Source organism: Prunus mume, linkage group LG5 (assembly GCF_029339155.1).
Source record: "Prunus mume cultivar Tortuosa linkage group LG5, ASM2933915v1, whole genome shotgun sequence".
In the NCBI taxonomy this organism is placed as follows: Eukaryota; Viridiplantae; Streptophyta; class Magnoliopsida; order Rosales; family Rosaceae; genus Prunus; species Prunus mume.
The window spans coordinates 25,154,521-25,178,454 of record NC_142702.1 but is presented as its reverse complement, the minus strand read 5'-3'; the positions used below and the strand labels follow the sequence as shown (position 1 = coordinate 25,178,454).

Below are 23,934 nucleotides of genomic sequence, written 5' to 3'. Positions count from 1 at the left end.
ATTGGCATGCGTTTTTGGAGGCAGCAGCTTACGTACATAGCCAGTGGTTCTTTACCAAATTTACATGGGGTCGGTCTTGCTTTTTCCAAAGACTGGGAGCACGAAATTTGGGTGTGGCTTTCTATAATAACTTTGAGGAAGGAGCCAATTTAGAAGCATCCATTTGTCTTCTGAAGAAGAAGAGGGCAAGCAAAGCAATCCCAAGTCTATCAAGTCAGTCACTTTTGTCCTAGTTTGGAAGACTCTGGAACTGGCAAAAAAGAAAAATGGTTTACAAGTCCAGGTTGCTCGAAGTCCTTGAGAGAGAAACAGTTTCATTAGTTAACCCCAAATCCTCTGTTTCCAGGTTGCTTCCTAGTCGAGTCTACCCTGCATTTTGGAGGATGTCATCTCTCTTGTCAAGCCGGTTTATACTGATGACGATATTTATATTAATACTAAGAATGAGATCAGCTGCAGAAATATGAAGTGGCGTTGCAAGGCTGCAGCCTGACCATGACGCATTCATTGAATATGATCTTTATTATATGAAACCAAGAAAATTCAATGCAAAAAACTGCTTGACCAGGCTAAAATTTAAATGGCTACTATAAAATATAAATTGATTTATTTGGGTCTTTATCCAGTGGGACACGTAGACTGTTTGCCAGAGCCAGTCAAGTCTAAAATTCCAAGCACATCCACCTCCCTCAATTGGGAACCAACGGCTCTCCTCTATAAAACACTTCCAAAGCCAAACCACCATAACCAAGAAAAACAGGCAGTGAGCTCTCTCTCTCTCTAACAGGCAGTGAGCTCTCTCTCTCTCTCTCTCTCTCTCTCATCTTTGAGCTTACAAGCTCTTCTTCTTCTCCATCTTAGCACCCTTTCCAGGCTCAATGATGCTATCAGTGACCCCTAAGAGTGGTGCTACTACACTCACACCAAGAAAAGTAACGCCAAGCCGCTTTTTCTTCCAATCTACCAAAACCAACTCTTCTTCTTCATATTCACTTTCAAGCTCTTGCACTGCTTCAGCCCCTTCCCGCACCTTCTCTCTACTGATGATGGAAGAAAACATCGCAATTGCTGAATCCATCATCACCAAATGGGATCCAAACTCTTCCTCATACACCAAAATCACTTTTCTGTTCCAGCATAGCAGAAAAGAAGCCAAAGAGTTCCTCAAATCCGTAAACTACTTGCGTAGTGCTATGCATGTTTTAGCTGATGGAAACTTATCCAGCAAGCTTGTACTTGCTCAAAATCTAATGCAAACAGCGATGAAAAGGCTTGAAAAAGAGTTTTACCAGATATTGTCTGCAAACCGGGATCACCTTGACCCTGAATCGGTTTCAAGTCGATCCTCAGGATCAGCCAAATTTTATAATGCAGATGAGGCTGGATCAGAAGACGAGATTGAAATTATTGGTGAGTCAATCACAGAGGTTGAGAGAGCCTCAGCATTTGCCATGTCAGACCTGAAGTCAATAGCTGATTGTATGATCAGTTCTGGCTATGGTATAGAGTGTGTGAAGATATACAAAATTATCCGGAAGTCAATAGTGGATGGAGGATTGTTTCGCCTTGGAATCCAACAGTTCAAATCTCCACAAGTTCATAAAATGGATTCGGAAGGACTAGAAAGCATACTCAGAAACTGGATGGATGCTGTAAAGATTGCTGTGAAAGCACTATTTCGTGGAGAAAAATATCTCTGCGATCATGTGTTTTCAGCATCTGAGAATATCAAAGAGTCATGCTTCTATGAGATAACCAAAGAAGGAGCCACCACCCTATTCAGATTTCCTGAACTCATTGTGAAGAACAAGAAAGGCCCAGAAAGAATTTTCTGGCAACTGGAAATCTATGAAGCAGTCTCTGATCTTTGGCCGGAGATTGAATCTATATTCGACTCTGAATCAACCCAAGCTATAAAGCTGCAAGCTCTTTCATCATGGCTCAAACTTTCAGATTCTGTTCGGACCATTCTTTCCGACTTCGAATCAACAATTCAAAAGGACTCATCCAAGATTCTAGTTTTCGGAGGCGGGATTCACCCACTGACCCAATCAGTGATGAACTATGTATCTTCACTAGCAGATTACTATGGAGTTCTCTCTGATATCCTTGCTGACCATCCACCACCAGGGAATTCATCATTTCAAGAATTCAAAAGCGTAGTGTCAGATGACTGTTCAACACCAGAAGTGTCAGTCCACCTAGCTTGGCTCATTTTAGTCCTTTTGTGCAAGCTTGACATCAAAGCTGAGATTTATAAAGATGTGTCTTTGTCATATCTCTTCCTTGCCAACAATCTTCACTTCATTGTTGAGAAGGTGAACAACACACCCAACCTGAAACTCCTCCTCGGTGAAGATTGGGTATCTGAACACATGAAGAAGGTTAAACAGTATGCTTCAAACTACGAAACCACAGCTTGGACAAAGGTGTTATCATCATTACCAGAGAGGTCAGCAGACATATCTCCTGAAATGGCAAAGGAGTGTTTTAGGAAGTTCAACACAGCGTTTGAAGAGGCATATAGGAAACAGACATCCTGGATTGTAGAGGATAGGAAGTTGAGGGATAACTTGAAGGTGTCAATTTCACAGAAACTAGTACCAACCTATCAAGAATTTTACGACACATACATGGTGATGCTAAGTGGGGAGAAAAATATGGAGTTGTTGGTAAGAATTTCACCAAATGACTTGGAGAATTACTTGTCTGATTTGTTCCACGGGACTTCCGCGTCAGTTAGTTCTACAACTTCATCTTCATTGGTGCCTTCTCAGAGATGCTTCCCCATCTAAAATGATGCAGTGCTATGACAATACAAACTGTACCATTTTGATGGCTGGTGCATGATACTGTGAGAATAAGAACTGCCGACTTTCTCAAGCTTCAAGTTATTTCTATGATTAGAATATAGGGAATCATATAGTCGGTTATACACAAATTAATGACATTATTTTGTACTGCTATCCATTCATTCACATATTGCCCGCTTGGTCGCTACAGATCACTTTGGAAGTTTACCAAACTTTTTTATTTAAACCAAATGATGGTCATATAAAAGGATGTCTATTTTTGAATGCTTGATATTCCAAACAGAAAATATTAAACAAAACTAATTAGGTGATGCTACACAAAGTCAAACAATTGCAAATTATAAAGGTGTTAAGCCATTTTAAATAAACTCAAATGGGTTTTAAGCCTAAAATCTTTTTAATGTACTTATTTAGCCTAATATGATTACTCTGGAAATATAATATTTAGCCTAAAGTTCACACACGCGCATAGAAAATCACAAGATATATATTTGCCTAACATGAATACTCTGGAAATACAGTCATCTATAGGATCCATATATGCATGCATGATAACAAGCATTAGTAAATGTATACACGCGTATGTGTGTTATGGAATACTTATCATAATTGATGGATTACTCCTTTAAGCTACAATAAAAAGATAGCGAATTTGGAGTTCATTCACTCAGCTTAAACAAAATTAAAACAGAAGTAAAGCATATTCTGTAACAGGATCTATAAAATCCTGTTATACATGTGTGATAATAAAAAGCTATACAGTTACCGCCTGCGCCTGCTCTGCCGGCCTATGAATGGATTGCCAACCTGTAAGAATTTGGAGAATAGTTTTAAGAGAATCTGAGGCGGCTTCCATAGTCCAATGTGAATAAAATTCGCTTGGATGGAACACGCATTCTGATTGAACCCTGTTAATGCGCATGGTTGAGCTCCATTCAGGAATAGGTCGCCCTCAGATCTTATGAAGCCAGATTTTGCCTCTTCTCTGTCTGCTGCCTGTTGGAAGATTGCAAGCATTTAAGACAGAGTGTCTTCACAGACAATGGGATGCAAGTTGTAACCATTTTTACTTAAAAAGAACTTACACATGTAGCTTATATTATTTTTAGTGTAAATAAATATCTTACTCACAAAAGCATGTGCGACATATTACTAATTCTAGGTTCTTTTACAAAGACTTGTACATTATTCTAAACTAACGCATATGATTGTGGCATCACTGTACCCTGTCTCAGAATTGAATAGTATTGTGGATGTAATGAACCTGCATTCTTCAGATTAATACCAAACTAACGATAAATGAGCGAGAGATGGTTATGTACCTTTTCTGTATAATATTCGAAAGTCTTTTCTTATTTCCTGCTTCGTATATGTTGCATTGGGAGTATATCTGATATAAAAAATGTAATTAGAATATGTAGAATAAATTCAACATATCAAGGAGATATTGAAATGAAAAGATATTAAAGAGGCCTCAGTTACCTGGGATTCTACGCTGGCGCAAACAGCATATATACCCCAGTTTCGAGTGTAATTGTTGTAAAGATGAACTTTCCCAAATCTAAGGCGAGGTTGTCTTTGCCTTGTCCCATCGAAAAAACAATGATGAATTGTCACCCGAATGCATCTATCGCCAACGTGGGAGGGGTCTGCTCCAATAAGCATTGTCTTGTCATGTTGTGCGAAGTAACATCTGGTGCAAAGGAAAGAAGAAATCATAAGATACATTATCTCAGTATCCACATTTAGATCCTATAAGGCACATCAGATTAAACCCACCTAGAGATAGTTATATCTGTACTTTGTCTGGTGATATCTATGAGTCCATCATCATAATCACGAAGGCTGCATCGGTCTATCCAAATGTGCCTAGAATTCGGTTTTATCTGAATGCCATCAACATCATGTCCTCTACCGCCTTGAAACTCAAGGTTGCAGACAATTATGTGTTCACATTCCTTCAGTCTAAGGCCCTTTCCTGTGAGCTTTACTCTCTGGCCTCGTCCATCAATTGTCTTATAAGATGACACACTCAAGTAAGACGAAAGGTGAATGGTGCCAGAAACCTCAAAGACAATCCACAGTGGTTCTTGTTTTCGACATCCTTCACGAAGTGAGCCTGGACCATCATCTGAATTCCAAAACATAACATTTTATTTATCCCAAATGCAACATGGAAAGATTTCGAATTTCCATCCAGCCAATAAACAAAACTCACAGACCTAAAATAAAGTTTCATAGAAACAACCAAATTTCTCAGAAATGTAATAGTGATATTATCACCTCCACAAATCCAAATCCAATTTTTCTTTTTCATTAGCAGCTGTTTATAAAATGTTCAAAATTTCCATTTTTCCAATTTTTTTTTTTTGGGGTAGAAAGCCTGAAATATCATCAATGAGAAGTTAAAAAAACAGCTATGGGATCCAGGCTCCAGCCAATCTGGTCCCTTCTCCAGCCATGTGAGACAGTTTCTTCCAACCCCACATTAAATTTTGCTCAGAAACAAAACCCCACACAATATCAAGCATGGGATATGATATCCATATTGAAATTTGACTGCTACACAATCACTGACCTAAATGATTTTAAAAATGGCCAAGAAGTAAAACCAGACGAACCTGCCAAAGTGGTGACGAAATAGAGCGGCCCGTGGAGGCCGCCGATGGCGAACCGGCCGAAGCCCTCGGCCCTACCGGACAATGCTCTCAAGCTGAAATCCACGTCGGCGTACGGTAGCGAAGCCATGTCCGTGTCTTCCTGTGTCTGAAATCAAATTCTATTGGGCACCTGTGTATGAAGTCGTTAGTTAAATCTGGCGGTTACGACATTACCTAAAAACGAACGTGCGGATCACAACAGCAAACTGATTTACCCTTTTTTTTTTTAAATATATATTTTTTTTTACCGTTGTCTAATGTTTACTCCCAATTACATCCTTTTTTTTAATGGAGAAAAAAATATGCATTTTTTTTAATAGTGCCTCCTCAAGTACAATTCTACATTTCTCACTTAAATCACTCTTTATACATGTCGTTGCCATTTAAAAAAAGTCATTAGTGAAACTCTTTAAAATGCAATTTTTTTTAACTATTGTATAAGGGAGGAATGTAAGATTAATTTACTGAATTTTATATTCAAATATAAGTAATGTAGTACTAGTTTTGTTAACAAAAACCTTGCGCTCTTCATCTGTCGCCAACCCTAATAAGCTCTTTAATTTCTATTATTTTGTGTATGAGTATATTGGTCGTTTCGTGTCCATTTTATTGAATCGTGAATTTTCATATCAAACAATGAAATAAATATGAAAGCATCATAATACTCTTGCATGTAGCCGGCTGATACACAAATTGACAAAAATTAAAATTAAACTAATATCCGTGAGGATACTTACGTATTATTACGAGAAAGTAACTTGAATTAGGCTGGGTTAGGGTTCCAATCGAAAAAAAATAAAGGAAAGAAAGAAAGATGCCCACAAAATGAAAAAGCCCTAGGACTTGGAGGCCCACATGTTCAAGAGTCTCATAATGAGCATGTACGGCTCTGATGATATAAATGGAAAGGCTGGCCCATTGGTTTATGGTGTCTTTCTTGCATCACAGGCCTTTACTTCACTCACACCCAACTCTCCTTACAGGCTGGATCTTTTCGATCATCACGACAAAATTTATGCATATGTACAGCGTAATTAATTAATAATTATACTAATGTTTTTAATTTCATTTTTTTAGCAACAATTATACACAAGGTGTACAACATAATTAATATTTTGTCCAAAATATTAGGAGAGATAATATGTATTAACTTCATCAAGCATTAATTCGACTTAAATTTGCAAATGTGAGCTTTCACATGTCACATCTGATGTTGTTTAGATAATAAAAAAGAGTTCCAAATTATAATCCACAATTTATAGTATAAAGTACTGTGCAGTGGCACTAGTTTCCACACACAAGTAGAACCAAGTAAAAATCTCTCAGCTTTTTCTCTCCATTTTCATGGAGCTTTTAATGGCAATGTGTTTATTGCCTCTGTTCTGTGCTTGTGTCTACCTCTGTAAGTTGGTTCTTCAATGGAGGAACCAACAATGCTACTTGCTGGCCTATGAGTGCTACAAGGCCACTGATGACAGGAAACTCGACACTGAGTCCTGTGTCAAAATCATTCAGCGGAACAAGAACCTTGGCCTAGAAGAATACAGGTTTCTCCTCAAGACTATTGTCAATTCGGGCCTCGGGGAAGAAACTTACGGTCCAAGAAATGTCATTGCTGGCCGCGAAGATTGCCCTAGCTTGGAAGATGCACTGTGGGAGATGGATGATATATTCTCTGTCACACTTGACAAGCTGTTTGACAAAACAGGAATTTCACCTTCGAAAATCGACATACTTGTTGTCAATGTGTCACTCTTCTCCCCTGCGCCTTCTCTAACGGCTAGGATTATAAACCATTACAAGATGAAGAAGGATATCAAGGCCTTCAACCTCTCTGGCATGGGCTGCAGTGGGAGCCTTGTGGCCATTGATCTTGTGCAGAACTTGTTCAAGACATACAAGAATGTACATGCTGTTGTTGTGAGCACAGAGTCCCTTGGTCCAAATTGGTACCGCGGCAAAGTGAAGCCTATGATTCTTGCTAACTGTCTTTACCGGTCAGGAGGGTGTTCTATGCTTTTCACAAACAACAAGGCTCTCAAGCACAGAGCCCTCTTGAAATTGGAATGCATTGTAAGAACCCATCTTGGTTCGAGTGATGAAGGCTATGGCTGCTCCATACAAGTAGAAGATAAACATGGGTTCAGGGGTTTTAGTCTCAGCAAAAGCATAGCCAAAGTTGCTGCCAAAGCTCTTACTATGAACCTGAGAGTGCTGGTGCACAAAGTGCTGCCGCTGACTGAATTGCTGCGCTATGCGATCATGTCTCGCCGCCAAAACAAAGTTGCTGAGCATCACCGCGGTGTTGGAGCAGGAGGGACAGGTTTGAATCTCAAGGCTGGACTTGAGCACTTCTGCATACCGCCTACAGAAGGTGCAGTTGTTAATGGGGTTGGCAATAGTTTAGGCCTCAATGACTATGATCTAGAGCCTGCTCGAATGGCACTTCACCGATTTGGCAACACATCCTCCGGTGGCCTTTGGTATGTTTTGGGATACATGGAGGCCAAGAAGCGGCTTAAGAAGCGAGACAAGATTCTGATGGTGAGCTTTGGTGCAGGTTATGAGTGCAATAATTGTGTGTGGGTGGTGTTGAGGGATTTGCATGATGCCAATGTGTGGAAAGACTGCATAGAAAGGTACCCTCCAACAACTTTGGTCAACCCTTTCATGGAGAGGTTTAGTTGGATCAATGATGAACGCCTACTCTTTGTCACATCTGAGGAGGTTATGAATGCAGTGCGTGTAGGTGGCGTTGGACCTGGATGATGCCAATGTCTGAACTGAAAAGACTGCAAATAACATTGGTCAATCCTTTCAAGAGAGGTACAGATATTGGTTAGATCGAAATGAAGAATATTTTTCTAAGCTTTATCTGTTCACTCATTTTGGAGGATATATATTCTTTCTATGCAGCACCATTACTTTGCAAATTGCATTATGTGAGGAACTATCCTTGTGAGCAATTAGTTTCTTTAGTAATATATTGCATTTGTAATTATTGCCACAGAGATTGATGTATTTCTCAACACAATTTGATTTCAGAACTATCAAAAAACCATGTAGCGGTTATATGGTAAAGATTTATATCCAGAAAGGAGCATGATGTATTTTCTGAAGATAACAACCAAGTCTGCATTTTAACTCAATAAGACTACTTGGTATTCCTGAAGGGTCAAGAAGTTCTGTTCTGTGAAACTTTCTCAAAGGCCTGTACCTTTTCACAAACTCATATTCTGGCTTTCCAGAAAAGTGCTTTTATCAATTTAAAGTGAGTAGTTAAATCACATATTACAAAAAATAAATAATAAAAAGCCTGCAAAGTGAGTACCAACTGGGTGATGAAATTGTCCTTCCACATTTAATTCGACAGTGCAACTGGATGATGGTTGGTTTGAAATTTACCCCTTCTAGGTCAACAATGGTGAGTGGCTGGCATGCTAAGCCATGCAGCCAAAATAACCAGAGGAGGAAAATTGGGAAGCAGTGAATAAAAGCTAGTCAAGAACTTTTTACCACTACATCAATTTGAACAGAGAATAAGTAATTTTCATGCTGCCAAAATTCTGAGTTGGAGAATTTAGATCATCTTCAATCACACCCTACCGTGATCATTCTAAGTAATTTTCATGCTGCCAAAATTCTGAGTTGGAAAACTTTTACTGTGATCATGCAGTAAGAAAGTGAAAACAAAGGGTAGGGAACTGTCAGTTGTGTTGATGGTGGCCTATATTAATCCAGTGGGGACGAGAGTTCAATAAATCTCATCTTCAACCCATAGAGAAACTAGATCATGTTTGGGAGATAATTTTACCCCCATTATAAGGTTTGGCCAAAAATATGATCAATCTTAAATGTAATTTTAGGTCCCCATGAGCAGGATGATGAAAAGGAAACTAATCGTCTTGCTTTCTCCTACCGACATCATCCTTTCTCTTACTCGCATTTCACATTGTTATATCTTTCTTCTTTTGCTATTTCATTAATAACTTCAACAACTTGGGGAGGTGCATTGATCATGATTATTTAGAACACGTTTTCAGCTGATACATGCTTTAAATCATCCTAAAGGACACATAAAAGTCCAGAACCATTTTCATATGTTGTTAGCCTGGCCTAATTGTGCATTACGCGACAGCGATTTAAAATACTGGGATTAACCGTGTTTCCTTTTTGATTAAGAACTTCAGAACCGTTTTCATATGTAATTAGCCTGGCCTAACTGTCAGTCTCAGTTGTGCTGATGAGTATAACTACAAATCAAACACCTAATCCCCAGTCTTCCTTAGGGGAACATGACAATGCTATCTACCAGATCCATTGTCTGTTCATTTATGACGCATGAGTCATGACATTAAGACTTCAAACTTACATTTTATATATCTTGGGGAGACCCTCAAGGGTGGAGTGTGAACAAATCCAACCTTTCCTTTTTTGTCCCTTCAAAGAAAATAGTCCATGAAAGGACAAATCATGTAGGCACATCAGGAGCTCATCACATTATCTGCAGCTAATTTCTGGGGCCATTTATATTTTCCATTGTATGGTATAACCATGTGCCAGTTTTCTTGGGAGCCTGGTATTAGAGTTAAAGGAGATTAACAAGCAGCAGATTAACACCATCTAAAAATTAAGATGCATTTTAAAAGTACATGTGGAACTAATCATAATCCGGTATTAAATAATCTCATTTCCTCATGATTAGTTAGCACATATGTTCCTTCAGCAGTGAGTCCTTTCTGAAAATGTGCAACAGATAAATAGATTGCTTTGCGTTCGAACAATTAGGCCGGCGCCTAATTAACAACCAACGAGAAGATGTCTGCATATACTTAGGCTGTACCATATTCCATATTTTGCAGTCTTAATCAAAGAGTTCTTAGCTCCTTCTCAGTATTTTAAAGAGGACATAGGAACAAAACCTTCTTCTCTTATCATTTTTCTAACATATATAGAGCCAGTTCTAAAGATTTCCAGCCAAAGATAACATATGGAATTAATGGTAATGAAGTATAAAACCAACAAAACATGGTCAGATATGCATGCACTTGATCATCATCATTAATCATTTGATCCAGCCTTAAAAAAAAAAAACTAATAAAATCCCACATAACTCAAAAAAATAAAAAATAAACACTTAAAAAATATATAGACAAATTTTAAACTGTTTGATATTAATTTTGGTGTTAAAGTATATCCAAGAGGAGACGTGGCAACTTGGCTAGTGTAGATAGGAACCGTTGAGTCATGGATGCTTGTTTTATTGCAATAGCTAAGAGGACAGGTGGCAATTTCTGGTTGTGCCTTAATAAATACTAGCTATGTTTGTAGGTAGAAAGTAGGAGGGATTTTCATTAATGATCACAGGCAGCATAGTTCATCACCATCTATTTATAGAACGAGATGACCGTGCAGTGTAGAGTAACTACTAAGATAGTTGTTGAAGTTTTGCATGCAACTCACATTTGATACTTCACAATATTTTAAACCCCCCTCTATCTCTCTTCATCTCTCACAAACACACAAACAAAAGAGAGCTGTTGGGCCATGGAGATCTTCACGACAATGTGTCTTCTCACTCTTTACTATGGTTTCTTTTGCCTCTGCAAGTTAGTTCTCCAAAAAAGAGACCAGAGCTGCTATATGCTGGCTTATGAGTGTTACAAGGCCAAAGAGGACATGAAGGTCAACAGTGATTCCTGCGCAAAAATCGTCATGCAGAACAAGAATCTGGGATTGGAAGAACTCAGGTTTCTCTTGAAAACTATTGTCAATTCTGGCATTGGTGAAGAAACTTCTTGCCCAAGAAACATCATTGAATGCCGAAATTCAACCATAGAAGATGAGCTTCATGAGATGGATGGTATAATATTTGACACACTTGACAAGCTTTTTGCTAGGTCTACTCCAATTTCTCCTTCACATATCGACATTCTGGTTGTCAATGTGTCCATGCTCTCCCCTGCACCCTCTCTAACATCTCGTATAGCAAATCGTTACAAGATGAGGGAGGACATCAAGACCTTCAACCTCTCAGGAATGGGATGCAGTGCAAGTCTCATTGCTATTGATGTTGTACAAAACTTGTTCAAGTCATACAAAAAAGCAAATGCAATTGTTGTAAGCACTGAATCCCTGGCTCCAAACTGGTACAGTGGCAAAGAAAAGTCCATGCTGCTCACCAATTGTCTGTTCCGCTCAGGAGGGTGTTCGATGCTGTTCACAAACAACAGAGACCTAAAGCACCGAGCCATGTTGAAGTTAAAGCATCTGGTACGAACCCACATTGGCTCAATTGATGAAGCGTATGATTGCTGCATACAGGCAGAAGATGAGAGTGGATATCAAGGTTTTCACCTTGCCAAATACCTCACAAAAGCAGCTGCTCTGGCTTTTACAATGAACCTCCAAATTCTAGTCCCTAAAATGCTTCCACTAAGAGAAATTCTCAGGTATTTGCTGGCATCTCTGCTTCATAATTTAAGTACTAAGAGCCAAAACCTAGAAGCAGATGGGGGAGATGGTGTGAAACTGAATCTTAAGACTGGGATCGAGCACTTTTGCATTCACCCTGGTGGAAGAGCAATCATAGATGGGATTGGTAAGAGCTTGGGGCTAAGTGATTATGATGTAGAGCCATCTAGAATGGCACTTTACAGGTTTGGTAACACATCAGCAGCTGGCTTTTGGTATGCTTTGGGATACATGGAGGCCAAGCAGAGGCTTAAGAAGGGCAACAGAATTCTGATGAGTGGATTTGGAGCAGGTTTTAAGTGCAACAATATTGTGTGGGAAGTACTCAAGGACTTGGAGGATGCCAATGTTTGGAAAGATTGCATAGACAGTTACCCTCCTGAAACCCTAGTCAATCCATTCATGGAGAAGTATGGTTGGCTCAATGATGAATATCTAAGCTTTCTTAGGCTTGATTTTTCCCAAATATTTGCTTAACTTTAGCTTTTTTGTTTAAGTATCCATCTTTTTCCTTAATTGTATGCCGTATTGCCTATGGATTTAGGGCTAGTTTGGTATTGTTGTGCTTAAAAAAAAAACTGTTGTGCTACGAAAATAATTAGTTGTCGAATAAAGCAGTTAAGCTTTTGGTAAACTATATTTGTAAAAGTGCGTAGTATTTGGTAAACTCTATTTATAAAAGTATTGTGAGTGTTAAAAGTGTTGGTAAACTCTCATACATGATGTTAGAAGTGTTATTTATTTACTGAAAAGACAAAATCAATATCACTACATATACTTATGTTTTTATTAATATTTTATCTCATGAATTTATTTGATTATTATTTTTTATCTCATCAAATTATTTGATGAACATTACAACATATGAAACGGCAGTTAAGAATTTCAACATATGCATGCAGCCATAATTTTGTTAGACCACTGCCATCATTGTTTTCCTTTATTTTTTAATTTTTTTGGAAGAATCGAAAACGTTAATCAAAGAGTGAGATCTAGAGATGACATAGATGGTGAGCTGAGGATTTCAGGTCTCAACGAGGAAGAAGAAGAGTAAAGTGGGGATAAGATTTGCTTCAAGTTTGAACGCACCACAACCCGAAACGGGGCCTTAGTTAAGTTTATGATTGTTTGAAGTTACTCAAGTAAAGTGTGTTAAATTTTACATAGCGGCCCACTATTAGCAACATCGATATTGTCTTTAACTTAATCACTTACAGAGTTCAATAAGAGTGAGGTTTCATCACAATAGGCCTCAGTTATATTAGTAAGGGACATGATATCTTGTATTTTATTTATGAGGTGTATTCAACATGCCTCCTCACGTGGGACCACCACATAGTGGGCCACATGTGAGGCCAAGTCCACATCGGAGTCAAACATTCAAGCTCAACACGTGATCACGGGAGCTTCTACAATGAGGAGTTAAAGTGATGAGGTTATTTGAGGAGACCGATCCGACCGTCAAAACATTTAAAATATTTAAGTCCCATGATTTCTTTACATTTGTTGATTGTGAGATTTGACCTCCTCAAATAACCTTCTCACTTTAAGCCCTCATTATAGCCTTTCCGCGTGATCACCACATATTGGGTAAGAGATAAAGATAAACATTCAAGCCCAATATGTGACCACCACATATTGGGTAAAGAGTAAGGGTAAATATCCAATATTTCAAGCCCAGTTATTCAACTCGTTCTGATACCATGTTAAATTTAGAGAGATGGGCCAGCAGCCCTCTACTAGTAATACCGATATTGTCTTCAACTTAACCACTTATAAAATCCGATAAGTATGATGTTTTATCACAAAAGGCCTCGGTAATATTAATAATGAAACCATTCATTATATCTTGTATTTTATTTAAAGGGGTATATTCAACATACCCACATGAGACTTATATTCTTCAACAAAGAATAGTGTTTTGTTTCGTCAACTATATATATATATATTTCAAACTCCAACATAGATACAAAGAAGATTCATCTAGTTATTATACTGACATATGCTGAAAATATTTACCAACTCTTGAAATCAAATGGTAAAGCTGTTCTCTGACCTGCATGTTTAATTTTATGACGGGATCCAATCCAATGATATAAATATTCGTACGTACAGTTAGATCTTGGTGTTTTTCAACTTGCCAAATAAATATGAACTACTACAGTGTACAAAGTAAGGCTGAAAAGTATGCATTAGGCGGCGCTGGAAGTTTATCCTTTCACATATGCCAAAAGAATGCCTAGTAAAAGGTGACTTCTGAGGTTAAATGACATTTACCATCTTTGACATGTCTCTTTTCGTGAGTGGCTTGTGAAGTTCACATCCAATATGATTTGTTTGGGTGTAATTCTGAATAGCTCAATTATTCTGAAAAGAAGCACCTCATATGTGCTTCTTCATATAATTAATTTAAGTGATTTTAAGTAATTTTGTGAAGAAACACATTGGATGTGCTTCTCTATAAAATGAGAGAAGCGATTATTTAGCCTGTTCAAAATCACTCCCAAACGAACTCTCTTATTTTGAAATGACAATTGGCTGATATTTCTAGGAAACAAATTACATTACCAAAGAAGAAATTTAAGGAAGGAGGTGATGAAGAACTTTCTTCACCAATATTTGATTGTACCACTGCCATGTCTGATACACAATAAATTATACCTATAGTCTTCTCCCCATTTGTTGGCTCAGTCGAAAGTTAGCCAATGCTGTCCTTACCATCAAAGTTAGCATAATAGCAGGCAGAAAAGTTGAGCCAATTTCATAGACAATAGTGGTCAAATTAGACCTTTAGCCAGATACATATTCCATGAAAATAGTTTACTTTTTAAGCATTAAACTGAACGGACTGCTCTATTTGTCAATCTGTGGTTGTCAAATTCATATTCTGAAATGAAGCCTCAACCAGGAAGCATAAAATTTTATAGAATGTGTAAAATCATTTCTAGAATTTATTTTTTTGTTATTTTTTCTATAACATCATGCAAATTATACAAAGACTGAGTATCTCATACTCGATTCTCAAAAACTAGTCAAAGGATGATTTCATGTGAGGTATGAAATTGACAAAGGAACTAGCAAAATCAGAGTTTGGGGGCGTTGGAATTGCTTTAGAACTAGGCACTTTTGTATTAAGTGTGATAGAGAAGGGCAATCTCCTATGCATATGCTAAGCTAAGTTTTTCTAAGTTGGCCGTTTTGAGAAGTGTTGAGGTGTAGGCACTTTTGTCCCACATCGGCTGAAGGAGCGAGAACTGGCTAGAGTCGGGGTTATAAAAGAAAGTAGCTGTTTGTTTGATAACTTACGGAGCCATGCGTCGAGCACAAAGCGAACTATTCTTTCGCCTTTTACTAAAGAATACCGTGTGCGCGTCGCTTTAAATGGCATACGCCTATTTTTGGAGGGGCGCACCTCTGTGGGTGCCCCTATAATTATAGTTTAAATTATTTTGTTTTTCCTGTTTCTGGATTTTGTCATTTACTGTTATACCCAAATGTTTTATGTGAGTAGCATGCTCTGTTACCCGTAGTTGGAATTGCATTTACTGTTCACTTGCTAATTTCTAGCTGTAACTTCATATTCAAATTCATGAAATAATGAGTTAATAAAAGATAATTCACACCTTGGAAAGTTGCATTTTCTTGAGCAGGGCATTAATGTATGTACTTCCCCTAATTTTTCTTGGGAGCTAGTGTATGAATAACAGCTCTTTGAACAAATTAGTTATTCTTTGAAATTGGAATTATTATCAGACTCTGATCATCAAGAACACCTCTTTGAACAAATTTGAAATCTTATCAGAAATAAGTTATAACTTCAGTCGCAATGTTATATATAACTTCAGTTGAGGGATCCCTCAAATACTCTCAATAAAGACTTAAAAAATAGACAATTTGAATTGTTTAAAAAATTCATAATAAACCCTAAAAGATATTCCTGAAATAAAATTATTTGCAGAAGTCCTTAAATAATAGGAATCTCTTAATAGAATGAAATCATATAATGAGGAGTATCATGCACAAAGATTAAACAACAAGGACTTAGAAAACATGCAAACCCCTAAAAACAACGGAAAAAAGGTGACCGGAGATCTTGTGTGGTACACTAAAAAATAAGGAATCTCAAAGTTTCCTGCAGTTTGTATTCTCTTTATATTAAATTTTCTTAATTAATTTTAAATTAGCCCTTGTGCACTAGCATGATTTAACCCAACGGAAAAATGACATTAACTTGCAGACCAGTAGTCTTAGGTTCGAATTCACATATCACCTTGATAGTGTATGTGTGTGAGATCCCACCCCTTGTAGTTCCCTTATATTAATAAATAAATAAAAATAAAAATAAAAACTAGCATGTGCTATGAGAGGCCTTTTTTCCAGGCGGCTTACAATTTTTTTGTTTTTGAAAGTCCATTTTCTAGATGGTGCGTATTAAAACCTGCCCTTTCATTTATTATTTATTATTTGACATTTAATATGGGCAATAAAATAATTTGATTATTATGATTTAATTACCGATCGTATGAATTTTTTATGTTTTAATTTTCTCACTCTTTTTTTTGTCATAATATTTATCTCTTTTTTGATACAAGGGATATTAAGAGAGAGGGGATTTTGTGATCATATACTCCTAAGGTGCCATGGAGGTTCGAAAATATGAGACCACTGGTCTATAAGTTAATGCCCTTACAAATGATCAAATTCAACTGATGTAGCAAAACTTATTTTTGTCAAAATAGATAGAAGCAAGTCAAACAAATTTCGATCCCATTGTTGGTAACAAGCATATAACACTTAGTTATTTACGAATATAACTAAAAAATTCCACAGGCTACATGGTTCGCTGGAGGCATATTTTCTATGCTATAATAGGATGTAGCAAATTATACCCAACTAAATTTCAAGGCTGATAAACCTCAAGAAGTTGTAGACCCACACTTGCAGCTGATTTCCCAAGTACTTTTTTCATCTCATCTGATTTATCTGTAGTTATGTTGTAATAGAATGGCTGTTCCGATATCCAGTGGGACAACAGTTCAACATTCAAAGAATATAAAGCAATTCAATTTATTTGAAACCTAGTTACACATGAATTTGTTTAAATTTGTATTCTGGGTTTGATTAAGATGGTGGGTTGAAATAAGCAATGCAAGTGCCTTGAGCGCAGTTTGGATTCTGAATAACCAGTGTGGTGCATTAGTCTAGTGGAAGACCAATCTGCCATTTTGATCATAGCCTATTGATTTTATATCTTAGAGTGGAACTCATGAGTTTTCAAATATATTCTGGTGTTCTGCAACCTTGAATTAGAACCTGAAATTGCAAACATGATGCAACTGGAAAGCACATATAGACTTATTTCATTTTGCCATCTAGAGAAATATAGTGTTTTCTATGGGAATGCACTTGAGAATATGCACCCACTCCCAAGAAATCCAACTGAATGTGCTATTATAAATATGAGAGACTTCATTGCAGCTGTCTTCTATTGGAGAGTTATTTCTATTTGCAAAATCACTCCAAGACCTTGTTGTTGATGGACTACGCAACTATAACACACAAGCTACACAAAGATAAAGCACAACACAAACCGAAGAGTAAACACGCACACAAAGACTTAATGTACATACACAGCCCACTTGCTAGTTTCGTGCTGTAACTTCAAATTCAAATTCATGTCTCTTGGAAGAAATATTGAGATGATAAAAGATAATTCACACCTTGGAAAGTTACATTTTCTTGAGCAGGGCAATAATGAAATCCCACAAAAACCAAACATTTCAACAACAAAAAATATTCAAAAGTCCTGTTGTTTTTACAGAAATTTACAAGACAATATATATATATATATATATAGAGAGAGAGAGAGAGAGAGAGAGAGAGAGAGAGAGAATTTAGAACTGTTTGATATTAATTTTTGTAAGAGGAGCGATGGCAACTTGGCAAGTGTAGATATGAAGCATAACTCCCTGTCAATAACTTGACTGAAACTCTGACCATTTTTATGATGTTCGTTCAGTCATGGCTTGTCGTTTTAACGCATGGTTGTGCCTACTGCCTACCCATAAAATTAATCTTAATAAATACCTGCAACATTTGTAGGTAAAAAGTAGAGGTCTTTCCATTAGTGATCACAAGCAGCATTAGTTCATCACCATCGATCTATAAGAAAGAGATGGGTGCAGGGTAGGGTAAGTACCAAGATAGTTGTTGAAGTTTTGCATGCAACTCACATTTAACACTTCACAATTCTCTCCCTCTCCATCTCCTCACACCCACAAACAAAGAGAGCTGTAGGGCCATGGAGATCTTCATGACAATGTCTCTTCTCACTCTTTTCTTTGGTTTCTTCTGCCTCTGCAAGTTACTTCTCCAAAGGAGAGACCAGAGCTGCTATATGCTGGCTTATGAGTGCTACAAGGCCAAAGAGGACATGAAGCTCAACTGTGATTCCAGCGCAAAAATAGTCATGCAGAACAAGAATCTGGGATTGGAAGAACTCAGGTTTCTCTTGAAAACTATTGTCAGTTCTGGCATTGGTGAAGAAACATCTTGCCCACGAAACATCATTGAAGGCCGAAATCCAGCCCGAGCAGATGAGCTTTGTGAGATGGATGGTATAATATTTGACACACTTGACAAGCTTTTTGCCAGGCCTACTTCAATTTCTCCTTCACAAATCGACATTCTGGTTGTCAATGTGTCAATGTTCTCCCCTGCACCCTCTCTAACATCTCGTATAATAAATCGTTACAAGATGAAGGAGGACATCAAGACTTTCAACCTCTCAGGAATGGGATGCAGTGCAAGTCTCATTGCTATTGATGTTGTACAAAACTTGTTCAAGTCATACAAAAACGTAAATGCAATTGTTGTAAGCACAGAATCCATAGCTCCTAACTGGTACTGTGGCAAAGAAAAGTCCATGATGCTCACCAACTGTCTGTTCCGCTCGGGAGGGTGTTCGATGCTGTTCACAAACAACAGAGACCTAAAGCAACAAGCCATGTTGAAGTTAAAGCATTTGGTACGAACCCACATTGGCTCAAGTGATGAAGCGTATGATTGCTGCATACAGGCAGAAGATGAGAGTGGATATCAAGGTTTTCGCCTTACCAAACACCTCACAAAAGCAGCTGCTCTGGCTTTTACAATGAACCTCCAAGTTCTAGCACCAAAAGTGCTTCCATTGAGAGAAATACTTAGGTACCTAGCGGTATCTAAGCTTAAAAGTGCCAAAAGCCAAAAGCTAAAAGCAGATGAGGGAGTTGGGTTGAATCTTAAGACTGGGATTGAGCACTTTTGCATTCACCCTGGTGGAAGAGCAATCATAGATGGGATTGGTAAGAGCTTGGGGCTAAGTGATTATGATGTTGAGCCATCTAGAATGGCACTTTACAGGTTCGGTAACACATCAGCAGCTGGGTTTTGGTATGCTTTGGGATACATGGAGGCCAAGCAGAGGCTTAAGAAGGGCAACAGAATTCTGATGAGTGGATTTGGAGCAGGTTTTAAGTGCAGCAATATTGTGTGGGAAGTGCTCAAGGACTTTGATGATGCCAATGTTTGGAAAGATTGCATAGAGAGTTACCCTCCTAAAACCCTAGTCAATCCATTCATGGAGAAGTATGGTTGGCTCAATGATGAATATCTAAGCTTTCTTAGGCTTGATTTTTCCCAATTATTTGCTCAACTTTAGCTGTTTTGTTGAAGTATCCATCTTTTTCCTTAATTGTATTCCGCATTGCATTGAGTATGGATTTAGTTAAGTTTATGATTGTTTGAAGTTTCTCAGATTGTTCATTGTGTTTAAGTAAACAGAAAGCTTGTTCTACTATATAATTTTCAAACTCCAACAGAAGTACAAAGCATGACTTCACTGACATATGCTGAAAATATTTACTAACTCTTCAAATCAATGGTTAACTTCTTAAGAAAAAAAAGGAGGGGGAGATGGGGGGCTGAAAAGTACGCATATAGGCATCATTTTCACATATAAATATGATGTCTCTTTTCTCAGAGTGGCTTCTGAGGTTCACATCCACTATCTTGGCATCTGGTTTTGGAAATGGCAATTGGCTGATATCTCCAGGAAACAAATTACATGAAAGATACGATTCAAACAAAGAATGATTCTTGGGCAATTTATTTTCATTGCAGTGTTGTTCACCAATATTTGATTGTATCACTGCCATGTCTGATACACAATAAATTCTGAATTAAAAGTCTTCTCTCCCCGTGTGTTGGCTCAGTCAGAAGTTAGCCAATGCTGTATTGACCATCGAAGAAATAAATTGGCCGGTAAGAGAAATAAATCACCTGTCTACTGGTTTTCCAGGGAAGCAAAATTAAGTCTAATTCATAGACAGTAGTGGTCAAATTAGGCCTTTAGCCAGATACACTGTATCCTTGAAAAATAATTTACTTTTTAAGCATTAAACTGAAGAGACTGGAACTTTTTGTCAATCTGTGGTTGTCAAATTCACATTTTGAAATGGACACTAATTTTATCCACCAAGCCTCAACCAGGACTTGATGACAATCATACACAGACTGAGTCTCCTACACAATTCTCGTCCACTAAACACTTTGGTTCAAAACTAATCCAGGGTTTATTTTAGGGAGTTTCACTAAAACACCCAAAATGGAGGTTGAAATTATAAAAAAACTCAACACCCAAAACACTTTATAAACACAGCCAAAACCAATCATTACACACATTCAAAACCCATTTATAAACACACCCAAAAAGTTGACTTTGGAGTTGATTTTGGGTGTGTTTCTATGTTTAAATAGTGTTTTGGTTTTTTTATAAATACATGTCTAGGATTGAGTTTATTTATAAATTTGTATTTATTTTATGCAAGGTATGAAATTCACAAAGGAACTAGCAAACTCAGAGCTTTGGGTCACTGGGATTGGATGGGAATAACTAAGATGAGCAGAGGCATGCTGCGGTTGAATATGAGGGACTAGAGGAAATAATAAGTGTAGCAGAGAAGGATAATCTCCTCTGCACAGGGACTAGAGGAAATAATAAGTGTGGCAGAGAAGGGTAATCTCCTCTGCACATGCTAAGCTAAGTTTTTATAAGTTGGCCGTTGAACTAATGAAAAGTTTTTGAGGTGTAGGAACATTTGTCCCACATCGGCAGAAGGAGCAAGAACAAGTAGTTTCTTGCTTATAAAATAAAGCAGCTGATTTTTTATTAACTTACGGAGCCATGCGTCGAGCACAAAGCGAACTATTCTTTCGCCTTTTACTAAAGAATACCGTGTGCGCGTCGCTTTAAATGGCATACGCCTATTTTTGGAGGGGCGCACCTCTGTGGGTGCCCCCTATAATTGTAGTTTGAATTATTCTCTTATGACTTCGTCTCTGTGGGGTCGTTTGATAATAAATTAAATCCAATCCGTTGGTCCTAATGTGCTTCCAGGCCCCCGCTGGTTTGTAGCTGTGATTTTTGACTTCATTCTAGGTATAGACCACATTTATAGGCCAACTACCTAGCATTTTCTTTATTTATAGGCCACCTACCTAGCATTTTCCTTACTAATTATACATTATGAAAACGAACACAGATATTTTCCAAAAATCTCCTTGCTTACGAAACCAAAAAAGTTGTGTTGAGTCATTTTCAGAATTCATTTTCTCAGAGAACATTATCCTATTATGTTACAGGGAATGAGTCTTCCTACTTAATTTTGTCAATTTATATCCACTTGGGTTTAAAATCAAGGACTGATTTTATTTAAGAATAAGGATATAAATGCACTTATCTTTTAGCTATATGCGTTCTTCAATGGGATATGAATTTGGGACTCTGAAATAGACTGACTGCTTTGGGACGCTTTAAGTGGCATGCGCCTATTTTTGAAGGGGCTGCAGGTCTGTTGGTGCCCCTAACAATGAAGTCATGAAATTTTAATGATAAAAAAAAGTCCTAAATATGATCTAATTAACAATAAAATTACGTGTTTATTATTAAAATACTTGTTTATCATTAAAATAAAAATATACAATCCAATTTCAGAAACAGATCCTTTATTGTATAGTAGGTACCCTTTATCGAGCAACTTCCAACAAAGGAAAATATCAACACTTAACCAATAACATACAAAGCTCCTATATATATATATATATATATATTTATTTTAATCACCACAAGGGTGCCTTACCATTATCTTAGTTTGTTTAGATTTGCCATATTGGCAAATGGTATCGTATCCATATACCCGTATTTGTACCCGTACATAATATAAAATTAAGGAGCTAGAGAAAAATCAAACCTAACAAAGTTTAGAGTTTCATCATCGATCCAACGGTACTTCTCCACGAATGGATTGACTAGGGTATCAGGAGGGTAGCTGTCTATGCAGTCTTTCCAAACATTTGCATCATCCAAGTCCTTCAGCACTTCCCACACAATATTGTTGCACTTAAAACCTGCCCCAAATCCACTCATCAGAATTCTGTTGCCCTTCTTGAGCCTCTTCTTTGCCTCCATGTATCCCAAAGCATACCAAAACCCAGCAGCTGATGTGTTCCCAAACCTGTGAAGTGCCATTCTAGATGGCTCAACATCATAATCACTTAGCCCCAAGCTCTTACCAATCCCATCTATGACTGCTCTTCCACCAGGGTGAATGCAAAAGTGCTCAATCGCGGTCTTAAGATTCAACCCAACTCCCTCATCTGCTTTTAGCTTTTGGCTTTTGGCACTTTTAAGCTTAGATACCACCAGGTACCTAAGTATTTCTCTCAGTGGAAGCACTTTTGGTAATAGAACTTGGAGGTTCATTGTAAATCCCTGACTTGCTGCTTTTACAAGGTATTTGGTAAGGCGAAAACCTTTATATCCACTCTCATCTTCCACCTGTATACAACAGTTATATGCTTCATCATTTGAGCCAGTATGCATTCGTACCATATGATTTAGTTTCAACTTGGCTTGGTGCTTTAGGTCTCTGTTGTTTGTGAACAGCATCGAACACCCTCCCGAACGAAACAGACAGTTTGTGAGCATCATGGATTTTTCTTTGCCGCAGTACCAATGAGGAGATATGGATTCTGTGCTTACAACAATGGCGTTCACGTTCTTGTACGACTTGAATAGGTTTTGCACGACATCAATGGCAATGAGGCTTGCACTGCAGCCCATTCCTGAGAGGTTGAAGGTCTTGATGTCCTCCCTCATCTTGTAGCGGTTTACTATACGGGATGTTAGAGAGGGTGCAGGGCTGAACATGGACACATTGACCACAAGAATGTCGATTTGTGATGGAGAAATTGCACTAAACTTAGCAAAGAGCTTGTCCAGTGTGTCGAAGATGATTTCGTCCATCTCCAAAAGCTCATCTACTAGGGTTGCATCATCTTCTCGGCCTTCAATGATGTTTTTTGGGCAATAAGTTTCCTCACCGATGCCGGAATTGACAATTGTTTTCAAGAGAAACCTGAACTCCTCCAACCCTAGATTTTTGTTCCGTGTGACGATTTTGACACAAGAATCAGTGCAGAGCATCATGTCATCTGTGGGCATGTAGCACTCATAGGCCAGCAGATAGCAGGCCTGGTCTCTCCTTCGCAGAACTATCTTATGGAGGCAGGAGAGACCATAGAAAAGAGCAAGCAAACACATCACCATCAAGAGCTCCATGGCCCCTAGTTAGCTCTGTGTAGGGTTTTGTGATAGAAGGAGGGGGGTCAGAATTGTGGAGTGTCAAATGATGAGTTGCGTGCAACTTGGAACAATTCTCATAATTTGTACTTTCCATACAACCTATTCTTTCCTTTAAATACAATTCCTAAGAAGAATTCTTGGGAATTGGTACTTATTATTTGAGTGATATATACCAGATATCTATAAAAAGTAGCTATTCATTAAGAAGTATAGTTAGGCAGTAAGCACAAGTCAAGCTATAATAAAGGGTTTGGTTAGCCATGATCGAACGCACGGTATAAATGCCCACAGCTTCCCCACCCAC

At 37.9% G+C, this 23,934-nt stretch overlaps 3 protein-coding genes, 2 non-coding genes and 3 pseudogenes across 6 annotated transcripts; 6 read left to right on the top strand and 2 right to left on the bottom strand.

Annotated features, from left to right (window-relative positions):
• Positions 1-570: 570 nt before the first annotated feature.
• On the bottom strand, positions 571-5,656 carry LOC103332576 (putative pectate lyase 4). Its single transcript, XM_089053179.1, is given in 9 exon segments — positions 571-2,367; positions 2,446-2,782; positions 3,580-3,713; positions 3,716-3,809; positions 4,136-4,164; positions 4,167-4,203; positions 4,296-4,506; positions 4,593-4,944; positions 5,435-5,656. Coding segments are annotated over 8 exon segments (1,065 nt in total). The 5' UTR covers positions 5,562-5,656; the 3' UTR covers positions 571-2,367; positions 2,446-2,701.
• LOC103332577 (exocyst complex component EXO70H1) lies at positions 1,194-2,692 on the top strand. Its single transcript, XM_089052436.1, has 2 exons — positions 1,194-2,579; positions 2,648-2,692. Exons 1-2 carry the CDS (start codon positions 1,194-1,196, stop codon positions 2,690-2,692), a joined length of 1,431 nt encoding a protein of 476 aa, XP_088908562.1.
• Positions 5,657-6,773: 1,117 nt separating the features above from the next.
• On the top strand, positions 6,774-8,645 carry LOC103332573 (3-ketoacyl-CoA synthase 19 pseudogene; annotated as a pseudogene).
• Positions 8,646-10,884: 2,239 nt separating this feature from the next.
• Positions 10,885-12,646, top strand: LOC103332574 (3-ketoacyl-CoA synthase 19 pseudogene; annotated as a pseudogene). The gene has a single exon (XR_016127198.1). The product of XR_016127198.1 is annotated as a 3-ketoacyl-CoA synthase 19 pseudogene (transcript).
• Positions 12,647-15,255: 2,609 nt separating this feature from the next.
• On the top strand, positions 15,256-15,372 carry LOC148917418 (U5 spliceosomal RNA). The gene has a single exon (XR_016127604.1). It is a non-coding gene; the product is annotated as a U5 spliceosomal RNA (small nuclear RNA).
• A 2,696-nt stretch (positions 15,373-18,068) lies between these two features.
• On the top strand, positions 18,069-19,736 carry LOC103332575 (3-ketoacyl-CoA synthase 19-like). Its single transcript, XM_008235318.2, has one exon. It carries the CDS (start codon positions 18,249-18,251, stop codon positions 19,644-19,646), a length of 1,398 nt encoding a protein of 465 aa, XP_008233540.2. The 5' UTR covers positions 18,069-18,248; the 3' UTR covers positions 19,647-19,736.
• A 1,430-nt stretch (positions 19,737-21,166) lies between these two features.
• On the top strand, positions 21,167-21,283 carry LOC148917417 (U5 spliceosomal RNA). Its single transcript, XR_016127603.1, has one exon. It is a non-coding gene; the product is annotated as a U5 spliceosomal RNA (small nuclear RNA).
• A 691-nt stretch (positions 21,284-21,974) lies between these two features.
• On the bottom strand, positions 21,975-23,731 carry LOC103332571 (3-ketoacyl-CoA synthase 19 pseudogene; annotated as a pseudogene).
• Positions 23,732-23,934: the final 203 nt, after the last annotated feature.

What these genes read in the sequence shown, in the direction of transcription:
- LOC103332575 (XM_008235318.2), top strand. Translation starts at nt 18,249, where the DNA reads ATGGAGATCTTCATGACAATGTCTCTTCTCACTCTTTTCTTTGGTTTC.
- LOC103332577 (XM_089052436.1), top strand. Translation starts at nt 1,194, where the DNA reads ATGCATGTTTTAGCTGATGGAAACTTATCCAGCAAGCTTGTACTTGCT. An exon ending in AGTTGAGGGATAACTTGAAG is followed by an intron (nt 2,580 to 2,647) that starts GTGTCAATTTCA and finishes GGTGATGCTAAG; the next exon opens with TGGGGAGAAAAATATGGAGT.